General features: G+C 34.1%; 1 protein-coding gene across 5 annotated transcripts in view; it reads left to right on the top strand.

Moving 5' to 3' along the window:
* The first annotated feature begins 1,619 nt into the window (after window positions 1-1,619).
* LOC106051916 (uncharacterized) overlaps window positions 1,620-12,191 on the top strand; it is a 33,003-nt gene continuing 22,431 nt past the window's right edge. For 2 of the 5 annotated variants that reach the window (XM_056027629.1, XM_056027631.1), the window contains exons 1-15: window positions 1,620-1,763; window positions 2,914-2,995; window positions 4,860-5,153; window positions 5,793-5,820; window positions 6,444-6,518; window positions 7,078-7,312; window positions 7,794-7,902; window positions 8,262-8,292; window positions 8,581-8,667; window positions 9,095-9,329; window positions 9,468-9,585; window positions 9,705-9,735; window positions 9,950-10,036; window positions 11,520-11,754; window positions 11,916-12,033. In XM_056027629.1, coding sequence (XP_055883604.1) covers window positions 2,935-2,995; window positions 4,860-5,153; window positions 5,793-5,820; window positions 6,444-6,518; window positions 7,078-7,312; window positions 7,794-7,902; window positions 8,262-8,292; window positions 8,581-8,667; window positions 9,095-9,329; window positions 9,468-9,585; window positions 9,705-9,735; window positions 9,950-10,036; window positions 11,520-11,754; window positions 11,916-12,033 — 1,744 coding nt within the window. In that variant the 5' untranslated portion in view covers window positions 1,620-1,763; window positions 2,914-2,934. The remainder of the gene's footprint in view (window positions 1,764-2,913; window positions 2,996-4,859; window positions 5,154-5,792; window positions 5,821-6,443; window positions 6,519-7,077; window positions 7,313-7,793; window positions 7,903-8,261; window positions 8,293-8,580; window positions 8,668-9,094; window positions 9,330-9,467; window positions 9,586-9,704; window positions 9,736-9,949; window positions 10,037-11,519; window positions 11,755-11,915; window positions 12,034-12,191) is intronic. The other 3 variants (XM_056027627.1, XM_056027630.1, XM_056027628.1) reach the window with 2 other exon arrangements.

Here is a 12,191-nt window from a genome sequence, read left to right on the forward strand (position 1 = left end):
GTCACATTTCCATGAGCTTTGTGCTGAGCCACGATGTCCTTATCATTTCTTTCCGTCGCAGATATCAAGTCTTGTCCATGTTGGGAAGTCTGATGCGAACAGCGCTTCTCAAACTGATAAGTAAACAGAACTACTCAGAAAAAATGTAGCAGCTATCAATTGGTTTCACTTTCTGCTTTGTGGGTACTTCACCTTTTAAACACTTTCATTTCATTGAACAGAAGTATAAATCCGATATACAAGCTAAATTATCATGGCTACAGAGGATGTTTTTAGCCTTATTTTACAACCTTTCTTTCCACTAGAGACATTTTGGGGGGGGGGGGGAGAGGAGTTCCGTTATTTGGTTAGTGAAAGGCGTGGTGACTGGTAGCACGCTCAGTTTACCAGCTGATGAGTCTCAAGCTCAAATCTTGCAAAAGTCTTGGATCTCGAATTTTCTTGGTTTTCAAGACGTCTCCTAGTTGACCCTCCTCTTTCACATTCTGCAAGTGTTAATGACAGTAATATCAATTAGTCGTTATGCTAGCCACATGATGCTTCAGTTAAACTTGATTTAGAAACGTTTTCACTTAACTGTTTCAAGAAAATTTTTAACTTGTACCCCCAGTGTGTAACTGTATATTTTATATTCTATTATACACCGGAGGGAGATGTATTTTTTTTTTACAAACCAAATACTTGTACCCAAAAGATAACGTCAAAAAAAAACTCTTGTAGCCACAATAATGAAAGTGTTATATTATAATAAAACTATGTGATATGCAACAAAAAATAACAACAACAACAATAAATTAAGGACCATTTTTCATAAACATCTTTTTGTATTGAACACAACAGCTAATAATAACACATTCTTCAGGATTTCACGAGGAACTCTTCGTCTTGAAAACCAACTAGAACTAAGGACTTGTTGCATAGTGGCTCCCGAACCGAGATCTCGGTGAAGACTGGTTTTTTCTTTCTTTTTATTTCGGGATTTTAAGGGTGCCCCTGAGTCCAGCCAACAGGTACATAACTTTGGTGGGGAAAATAAAGGTGATGAAATAATCGTTGTGCTGTCCACATGACACCCAAAGAAAGAGCCCCATAGATTGCAAGGTCTGAAATGGGTAATTTAATTTTATATAAAGTACATTTGATTAAAAACAACATACATTTAAAATACTGTTTTGAAACCAACATTAAGTTAGGAACCTGTTCGTTTCAAAGTATAAGGAGTACACTAGACAACGTCATGTCCCACATCTTTTTGAACTTAGCATAATGAATTCCCATCACTTGAGTTCTAATAATTAGGCGAATGGCTTCGAGTCGGAAGGTAAAGTGCATTTCTCATGACTCGTCCGAATCAGTGGTGACCTACAAAATGAGACTCAAACGACCACGATATTCAGCAAGCATTGAGACAATAAAAATGATTAACATGCAAGTCTGAAATAACGGACACTCAGAGGAGATCAATGCCCTAGGTTTTGAAAATGGTCCCGTTCTTTATTTTACTAGTACTGACCCATATCCCCTGTCATTCGAGTCATCAACAGACCTATGCAATTATTTGAAGACAGCAAATGCTGATGCCACATGGAATCCTAATCAATCCAAAATGTAGGTGAAGGTCAGGGGGCGTAGATGTCGCATCATTAGGGTCGTGACTTGAATGGGATGCTCATCTTACGCAACAAAAGGTACATATACCGGGGCAGAAGGCAAAGCCATTCAGAGCCTCCTGTACCTTCCACAGTACACGGAGATTCCGGAAGGTAATTGGTTCATTTCAGAACAACATTTAGTTGGATAATTTGTATTTTTTTAAATCAGATTTTAAACTTATTGTTGATTACTATAATTGATTTATATCTAAAGATACAATAATTTAACAAGAAAAACATAAAAATACTTTAAAAAAAAACAAAGCTTATATTAAGTGCAAAAGTATCAGTTTGGATCTGTCATTTGTGTAATTAGCCTAATATATAAATCTGTGCGATAGAAACAATTTTACCAATTATTTTTGTTTAGCTTTTAGCTTTCCCTATGCGCTATGATCCCATCACTTGTCTGGACCACTTGGGAAAAAGGGAGGGAAGAAAGGAATATCTTGGTGAATGTTTACATGATCGTTTTTTTTTTTTTAGATGCATTAAAAAATGTTAACTAGGGCTCAAGATTCGTCTTCAACTTATACCACCACGTCTATCAAGTACGATTTCTTTCCCTTGTTCAAGATACCAAACAAATTAATCAATTACAAGACCAGGCAACATTTGCTATAAATATATAAAGAGTTGAAGAAAAAAGAAGTCAGTTAAATCTTTATTTCAAATGAATGTACTAATATATTTTAGTAAATAATTTATTTTTTTTTCCCATTATTCTAGCAAACGTCTTTTCCTGTTCATATAAGATATTGAGTAGACGCTAATTAGTATTTTTTTGGACGAGTTGAAGTTGATTTTTTTGCAAGACTGTATTACTTTCAAACCGAAAGGAAAGCTCCTGTCGAAGATAATGGTAGATGAAGAACAGAGAAATTAAATCAGCCACCTACAGACATCATTTTTGTCTACTCTGAGTGTGGTAAAATATGTAGTTTACGACTAGGTCTGTGTAGCCGCTGGACACCTTCTTAATTAATGTAAAGACTCAGAGATATATTTAATACATTGCGACTGAGTGACAAACTTTAAGGACTTTACTGTGGGAGATTTCGATGACTGAAACGTGTGCCTGTTTTCTAATTGAATAATTGTCACCACTGATAGGCTAGAAAGTTTAAGAAAATAAAAGAATTATGAAATCTTCCAGAAATAAAAATTGCTTTATTTTTTACATTCTTCTTTTTTTTTTAAATATTTCAGCTCTTGTTAAATTTTTATAAATAAATGTTTTATATATCTCTGAAAAACCTAGCTCATAGTACAAGGGGAGAGAATGGTGATGTCCACGAAAAGTATGGCCCAAGGCTTCATTGGTTTTGTTCTTCTTAGTATTGGTGAGTAGTCCTATAGTAAATTAGAATGTGAATCAAATGTGAATCATTTTTAGCCGTCCTCGAAAGAGGCATAGCCACTATTAGTTTTGTGTGGTCAGAATACAAATTAATATTAACAATGTAATATTAGCATTAATCTATCTCCGTACCCTAAAGTATCATGTCGTCTGTAGACCTATCAATACATTAATCTATCTCCGTGCCCTATGGTATCATGTCGTCTGTAGACCTATCAATACATTAATCTATCTCCGTGCCCTATGGTATCATGTCGTCTGTAGACCTATCAATACAATAATCTATCTCCGTGCCCTATGGTATCATGTCGTCTGTAGACCTATCAATACATTAATCTATCTCCGTGCCCTATGGTATGTCGTCTGTAGACCTATCAATACATTAATCTATCATGCCCTATGGTATCATGTCGTCTGTAGACCTATCAATACATTAATCTATCTCCGTGCCCTATGGTATGTCGTCTGTAGACCTATCAATACATTAATCTATCTCCGTGCCCTATGGTATCATGTCGTCTGTAGACCTATCAATACAATAATATCGGCCACACTTTTGACACACACACACTCGTCTCTTCTGTATAGACGTAGATAGAGTTCTGGTTGTTGACAGTTTTTGTTCATGGCTTCTGATAGTCATGTTGAAAACATTGAAACCTGCCTTTTGACCTGTCTGAGTGACCACTTCGGGGGCTGACTTTGAGCTTGTTGCCAACTAACTATCTTGCAACCTTGTTCTTTTTTCTTTTACATCTAGAAACTATAATAATGCTTCTAATTACTTTGTGAATGACAGAATGACATTGAATATTTACAAATTAACATTATTAACAGAGACTGAAAAAGATCTAAAGTAACATTCTTTCAGGTTAAAAAAAAGAATACTTAAAAATTTATCTGGATAAGTTTTGATTTTCAAAACTCCTCGCTGATTGGTAGAGCCTCTCTATTACTGTTTGAGGTCCAATGGATGAGCCCGTCTTTAAGAGTCAGATTACCTGGCTGCGGATTCAAACTTTTCTGATGTATATTTTTGTGAAGAAGGGATTTCTGGTCGGGAATTTGCCGTATGCATTATATCTTTCAAAGTCAGTTTAAGATTATTAGAGTTGTTTGAACACCAGTTGGCCTAGGAGCTGGATCCATACCATTCTTGTAAGAACTTTGTTACAGACTTCTGTTTTTTTCTTTGGTCACAGAGATAAATGTCTAAAAAAAGTTTACGTTTAAATATTCCACTTTAACTTCACCATTAATAAATGTCCAATACAGTGACAGTTTATTTATTTTGATATTGTTTTATCCATATTAGAAACCTATGGTCAGTTTACTTTGTTCTTGAAGTAGTATTAGAAGTGCAAGAAGAGTCTAGTACTATAACATTAGTAAGTTGAGTCTCTGCTACATAAATTGACAAGTCCATAGATCTCACTCGAACTGATCTCCTTTAAAAAGCCATCACTATGAAAGATGTTCAGGAAGCATAGACATGGCAATACAGTTGTCTCTAAACTTTAAACACACAAAAAATAATTAAAAAAGGATTAAACCCTACATTTGGAGATTTAGCAATACTGGAAGCTGATTACAATTTACCCGTGATATTCTCCGAAAGGATGCTGTCATCTGCTGACATCTTCGAGATCTTGAACTTTCCGGTACTGCCAGGAGAAAATTTCCCAGTCACTGCTTAAGAAAACTGTTAAGATTTTTTTTTTTACGAATGTCGATTCAGGCAGAGGCAGTTAATGACTTTTTTGGATTAAGTTTAAAAATACTATTAAAAACAAATATACTTACATATATCTAATGACCAATGTTGTCTATTTTCTCCGTTGTTTCAGTCTGTCTGAGTAATTCTATAGCCGACAGCGCTCGCTACGCCAATGCTGACTGGAAAAGATCAGAACAAAATCAAGGGGGAAGTCACTCCTGCGTGGCCAGACGACTGGAAGACAACAGTGAAGAAGTCTCGTGCAAGACATTAGTCACATTCAGACAAAAGTCGCCAGAGGAGTATGCCAACAAAGTCAGACAAGCGGAGAACAAACTCGGGCAGTTAGAATCACAGTATGATGACTGCCAACAGGAGACTGAACGCAAAGGAAGACTCATTAGGACTCGAGCCTTGCTAACAGGTACAGAATTGTGTGTGACTGCATGGAAGCTATGTTGCCAGTGATGGCTTCAGTCTATTAATAACGTGTGGATATCTGTGTGGACATCTGTGTGGATATCTGTTAGATATATGTGCGGATATCTGTGTGGATATATGTATGTTGAAAAACAAATCGTTGTCAGAAAATTTTAATAATAAAATATTAAAATAAAGTAACCACGTTCACAAAGCTTCTCCCCTCCCCTCTACTCTCGCCCCCTTCCCCCCACCCACATTAAGTTTACGCCAAAATACTTGCATTTAATTAGTATACATAATGAACAGGTAACTAGGAGCATGAATGGAAAGAATGCACATTAGACGGGTTATTAAGAAGAATATAATAGTTACAAAGGATATGGTAAAACCAGGTCTAGAATAAATCCTTTTTTTTTTAATGACAAAGAAATAAAAAAAATTATACATGAAGTAAATTTGAATAAAGTAGAATAACGTTTATACTTGTTTTCAATTATTTTGATTCCTGTGTGAGATAGTAGCTTCGAGTTTGTTGGTCAAATGTAGTATCTATTACGACGTTGGAAATAACATTAGAATACTTCAATTGTAAATTTTGAGAATTATAAATATTTATAGATTTCCCCACTCTTTATTACAGATTCAATTCATAGGCTTGTAACTGAGGAGTAAGTATTTGACTTACATTGTTTAACATTCATCATACTATCTTTTTATTTTCGGTCTCTTTTAATGTTAGAGTTCAGAGTTAGTAAATTGATACTTACATAATATGTTCATACAAATGTGCTTCAGTCCATTTGTATCAATGAAATAGACAACACATTTCCTGAAACAATACTGACATTCTGAGCGTGGTGATGGTTCCTCCACGTAACGCGATAGTAAAACATAGGCCTGGCATGGGGTGGGGGAGCCCATTACATTAACTAAAGGGACATGACCTATGAACAAACAGAGCAGATGTGATAACAAGATCATCTAGTTGATGGCGGTCTTCAGAAAAAAATGGTCGATGCTGGTCACGTGATAAAAGCCTTTCCCTTACTAAAGGCTCATAAAAGGCATTTATCTCTAACTTTTTGGACATTTCGAATTAGATAATCTGATCAAATCTGATCAGCATGAGATAATATTTGTCTGCTTTCACAAAAAGACACTTGCTAAAAAATGTTGGGTTAAATATATATTTAGGCCTATACACAGGGAACAATTAGTTGAACTGAAAATACTCCAGCCCTATGAAAGGCTAATTGTTTTCTTCTTTTCCTGTCTTCACTTTGAAATCTAGAGATATTAACGCTCTTCAGAATAGCTGGGATCTGTTGAACTCTTCACCAGAGTTCGCAACCGATCTGGTTATCTGGTAAGTTTATTTTATATTATATATTTGGTGCTTATATATTATTTGTATTACACTTTTGATCAGATATCTAAACTCAAAGACTGAATCGGGGAGGCATGTTTGTGTAGGTGTAGAACTAAAATTGCACTATATGAAATAAAACCGTTTAATGCCTAAGTAGAAAATAAGAAAATATTAGATATAGGCTATTAAGACACATTATAATTTAATTTCAGTTATAGATTCTTATAAATAGTCTGAAAATAAAGCTTGACACTTATTAAGCAAACAGAGTGCTTAGTAAACCCCAGCAGAAGTTATTTTTATTTATAGGCTGCCAAGCTCATATTAAAAAACGTAATCTCTCCAACTGGATACTCGAAACTTCTAGCTCCCAATGTTTAAATTAACATAATGTTTACACTTCTCCTAGGACCTTGACTCATACACCATGTAGTTTATATATATATATATATATATATATATATATATATATATATATATATATATATATATATATATATATATATATATATATATATAAAAGCAAAGCAATATTTTCATATCCCTAACGACACAGGATGTTGGACAACATTCCCAACATGCGTGCTAGATTCACCAAGTTCAATGCTGAGCAGTCTTCTGATGCACTTAAGAATGATGCAGAGTTTGTCAAGCAGGTGAAACTAATTAAAAGTGGTCTGAACTCTTTCATCTCAAACCTGAACAATCCTGGACAACTTCAGGCAACAATGGAGAGACTTGCAGAGGTTCATCTTCGAATGCAACCTAGCATCGGTCTTGAATATTTTAAGGTAATTTGTTCTGGTTGAGTAAATCGTATTTAATAATAAGCTCCTTTATCTCCTTATATTGCAATTAAGGTTTTTTTTCATTTATTTGGTTACTATGATCTTTCTATATGGCTTTCATGAAATGCACTGTTCTTCAATTTCAAAATATCTCCCAATTTTTCTCCATTTCTTTTCTTGCGAATTTCTTAAGGGTAACTTATATTGAATCAGCATTTCTCCATATCGCTTTCTCTTCTTTCTCAAGGATACTCAATGTTATTGCTTAAAGAATGTAAGCCGGATATTAATATCCAAGATTGCGGAAAAAAAAGAGCATATGACTGTGTTTCAACAATTCTTTTACTTGCTGTGTCGTGATATATCACATGATATTGTCACTCGTTGCATATATTTTACATCTTATTCTAATTAGTTATATTATAGTACAATGAAATTCATATTAAACATTACATTATTTTGAACATGATATTCTTGCTTCCAGCCATTGCAAGAAAAAATCGCCAGTTTCCTTGCTGAAAAACTTGGCAGTGATGATACTCCAAAATCCTGGGAACGTTTACTGGCTGCCTTCAACGAGGTTCTCAATAGCTGTAAGTGAAGACTTTTTGTTTTAAGTTTGAATATTTACTGGCTGCCTTCAACGAGGTTCTCAATAGCTGTGAGTGAAGACTTCTTTTTAAGTTTGAACATTTACAATACTTTGAATTACAGTGAGTGAATGCGTGTTAAGAAACATTAAAAGTAAGGGATTGCTAGGATGACGGGTCAGAGTTCAATTCTACAAGGTACAAAAGCTTCACTGTAGTGTAAGAGTAGACAGAATTGAAAACCAAAATGAGTGAATGAACATTCAATGAACTTTCTAGAAAGAACATTTTTATTCATAATTTTTTAATTTTAGAATTTATTATTTTAGAATTTCATTAATTTTTTTATTGTTTGTCCGTAGATACTAATTTCAACATTGGACTTTCAGAAGCGTAAGTAAATGTACTTTTAAATGAAAAGAAACTAAAAAAGAAATATTTGAACACACTTTGTTTAGTCACTGAGACTGTATTGAACTGTAGTATAATGTTCTTTGATTTTCCCTAATCTCTTTCTATCTCTCTCTCTCTCTCTCTCTAAAAGTAACACTATCTTCTAAGTTCTCTCTCTCCCCTTTCTGACTTTCTCTCCTCTCTCTCCCTCTCTCTTTCTTTCTCTTACTCCCATTCTAAACCTATATTCAATTCATGCGGACTCTAAATTTCTTGCACATTCTACAGTGACAAAGCAGCTCTTCAAAGTTCTTGGAGCAGACTTACAGCTGGAGCCAACGGAAAAAGAAATGCTGGAGTTAGACTTGTTCTCTGGTATCTCATTTTTTTAAAAATCACTCTATAAGAATATCTTCTAAATTTTTCATTCTCATCGAGTTTTTACCCCAAAAAATTCTTTGAGACCATAGTGTGAACAGGAAAATTTTTTTTAATGTATCCAAAATAAAAAACGAATTAATAATTGAAGCCTCTAACTTGATTCAAATACGAGAGTAAAGAAATCAAACGCTCTACAACTTCAGATTTATTAAACTTAGTTTAATGATAAACAATTATCTTCGTATTCTTTATGAACATTTTTCCTCTTGCAACAAATATCTTCGAAATTAGTGTATGTTTAAATATTGACTATTTGTTATTTTATATTATACGTTTTTGTGACCATTTAATAAAATTAATAACAAAATAAATTATTTTTTTTTTAAAAACGTAATTAAAAGCTTAAAATATATCATCAAAGGATGTTCGACAATGTTCCCAACATGCGTGAAAGATTCACCAAATTTAATGCAAGAGAGTCAGACGATGCTTTGAAAAACAATGCAGAGTTCCAGAAACAGGTGGATGTCATTATAGGAGGATTTGAGACTCTTATCAACAACCTGAATGATCCAGCCCTGCTTCAAGATCGTCTGGAAAGTTTAGCTGAAGCTCATTTGAATAAGAAGCCAGCCATCGGCAATAACTACTTTGTGGTAGGTTTTGGTGATTCGCTTTTTTAAAAAATGATTGGACTGACGCTTATTTTTCATCGCTCTATTAATAGCTTAATTAATTTGAAACGATTTACCTTGACCTTGTAAAACTTAATATCGTTTTACTTTTGATTGTAGCCACTCCAGAAGAAAATTAATTTGTTCATTGAGACTGCACTTGGTGTCAGTTCTGACAGTGAAGAAGCCAAGGCCTGGTCAAATTTGGTGGGTGCATTGAACAGAGTCATCAAAGATCGTAAGTTGTGTTGATTTCTTTGTAACGTCTGTAGCCTAGTTCATCCAGTAGTTCATTTATCTATCACGCAAATTTGTAATAATATAACAATCATATTCTACTGTTATTTATCTCCACAGAGGCTATCAATGCATTTGGCCTTACAAACTTGTGAGTTACCTTTCAATGTTTAAAAAAAAAAGAGAGAAAAAACTTAAGCCATTTCAGTCTAGATAATGACTCTAATATTACTGTTGTTATTGCTCTTATTCATTTTTTTTTACTTTAGTTGGCTTCTATCTTTTAAATAACGTAGCTTTATATTGTTATTAACATAATAAAAAGATATTTGTAACCAGATATTATCGTAACAAATGTGTTACAGAGACAGGGAGTCACTGGTCTCTTCATGGAATCAACTTAAAGCTCGTGCTGGCGGAAGTCAGAATGCTGGAACTAATCTTGTACTTTGGTAAGTGGCTAGACCAGTGATCTTAAACGGGGCGCTAGCGCCCCCTCCCTCCGGGGGACGATTTCGTTAAATTGGGGTGGGGGAGGCGCTGGGAACCAATGGGGCGGTAGTGGAGCACAGGGTATAATGGGGGGGGCGATAAAGGGGCGCAGGGCATAAAAGTGGGATGTAATGATGAAAGAAGACACTAGAGCTGCACTGAAACAAAACAAATAAATTTCTTCAAAATTAACGTTGGCAAACTGCTTATAGACAAATTAAAGCTAGTTTGCATCTAATTAAAGAACTGAAACATCATTAGAAATTGAGTTCGAGACTCTCCTTTTTCTATGTTTAAATTCTTACTATGTTGCTGTTACCGGAGTGTATCTATTGTCTCTAGTTTTCACGCGAGTAAACGTTAATGATTTGATAAGCAAACTAGGCCAATGCTTTTTAGATTATAGACATATGTTAATATATTACTATGTAAATCTTAAAAAACTAACATTCAAATAGAATAAATTTAACATTGACAAAGTCGGTTTTGAGGAAAAAACTCTCTGGTACGTACGTATAAATCTCTCCCAGAGTTCTATTGAATTACCATCAGATAAAAAGTAAGCTTATAATCCATTTTGAAAGAGAACATTTTCAAATGAGGTTATGAAACCAAGTCAGCTTCACGAACATATAGCAATATCCAAATAGTAATTAAGGAATGTTCATGAACAATTGAAAAACTTTCTATTTGCACAATACTAAAAACAAGCGACGAAGCAGAAAATGTTTTAGTGGCCTATCAGAAAACTGCATAGCTCCTTTGTGTTTTTTTTTTGTTTGTTTGTTTTTTTGCCAAAAGAAAACAAAATTTTTAAAAATTTTAAAAAAAACTTAAGTCTAATGACGTTGTTTAAAAATTGATTAAAACTCAAATTTAAAAAAGTTAAACAGTAATCTGTGACACAGAAGACTTTGCTTAGTGATTAAAGATTATTTCAAAATTGTGTAGTTATGTGGCTAATTGCGAATTATGGGGCACCATCAGTGGTTGAATGCTACTATCTATCCTTATGTGTTGTGATACACAACAGGCAACATCTTGTTAAAATTTGAGCCCATAATTTCATTCCTATTTGAATCTAATTATAAAAATATTAGCTCGTCTTTCAACAAAAGGGGGAGGTCGGCCAACAAATGTTAAAGACCACTGGCTAGACAAACATTTTGAGTCAATTCGAGTCTGTACAGAGATCTTACGAAATGTTTGCTTGTTAAATTAACTAGAACATACAGGAGAAATGAAACTAGACAGGCCAAAAACAAAATGGTGAACTATTTCCATTTACTATGAATTAATTTTTTTTTTTTTAAATCTAGAGTTTTGTGTATTGATACATAGAGTTTTAATAGCCATAAATTACATATGTTGATGTTTAATTCAGTTGTATTCTATAAAAATATTTCTAATAGCCTTATAATACTTCTTGTCTGTGTCTAACAGGATGCTTGAGAATGTCCCCAATATGCGTAGCAGGTTTAACAAGTTCAACGCACGCCAGTCAGATGACAACCTGAAGAAAGACGCTGAGTTCAGGAGACAGGTGTCTCTCATCACTGGTGGTCTCGAGTCTTTGATCAACAATCTCAACAACCCTGATAGACTCCATGACACTTTCGAAAGACTAGCCGATGCCCATTTGAACTTGAAACCAAGAGTTGGCCTTGAATACTTCGGGGTGTGTTTTAAGTTTGTCATTGTGAACATTCAAAGATTTTAGAACCAAATCATTTTTAGAAACATCAACATTCACGCATAATCTAATTTCATTTCAACATAGGCCTACATCTTTCGATACATAACATTGACAGTTAATAATCAAACAATCTCTGTCTTTAGCCCCTGCAACAGAGCATCAATGTCTACATTGAGAAATCTCTTGGTGTCTCATCTGACAGCGCGGTCTCTAGATCCTGGACAAGTCTTATCACTGCTTTCAATAACTTCCTGAGAGATAGTATGTACTACTAATATAATAAAACTTTACGTATATTAACATTCTACTCTAACGAATTTGTTTATTCAAAGATATTAAAAGTTAGTTTACGTTTTGATTATGTATTTATTAAAACGTAACGTGTTTAAATAGATATATTTTAAGAAGTAATACAAAAC

This window comes from Biomphalaria glabrata, chromosome 4 (assembly GCF_947242115.1).
Source record: "Biomphalaria glabrata chromosome 4, xgBioGlab47.1, whole genome shotgun sequence".
Taxonomy (NCBI): domain Eukaryota; kingdom Metazoa; phylum Mollusca; class Gastropoda; family Planorbidae; genus Biomphalaria; species Biomphalaria glabrata.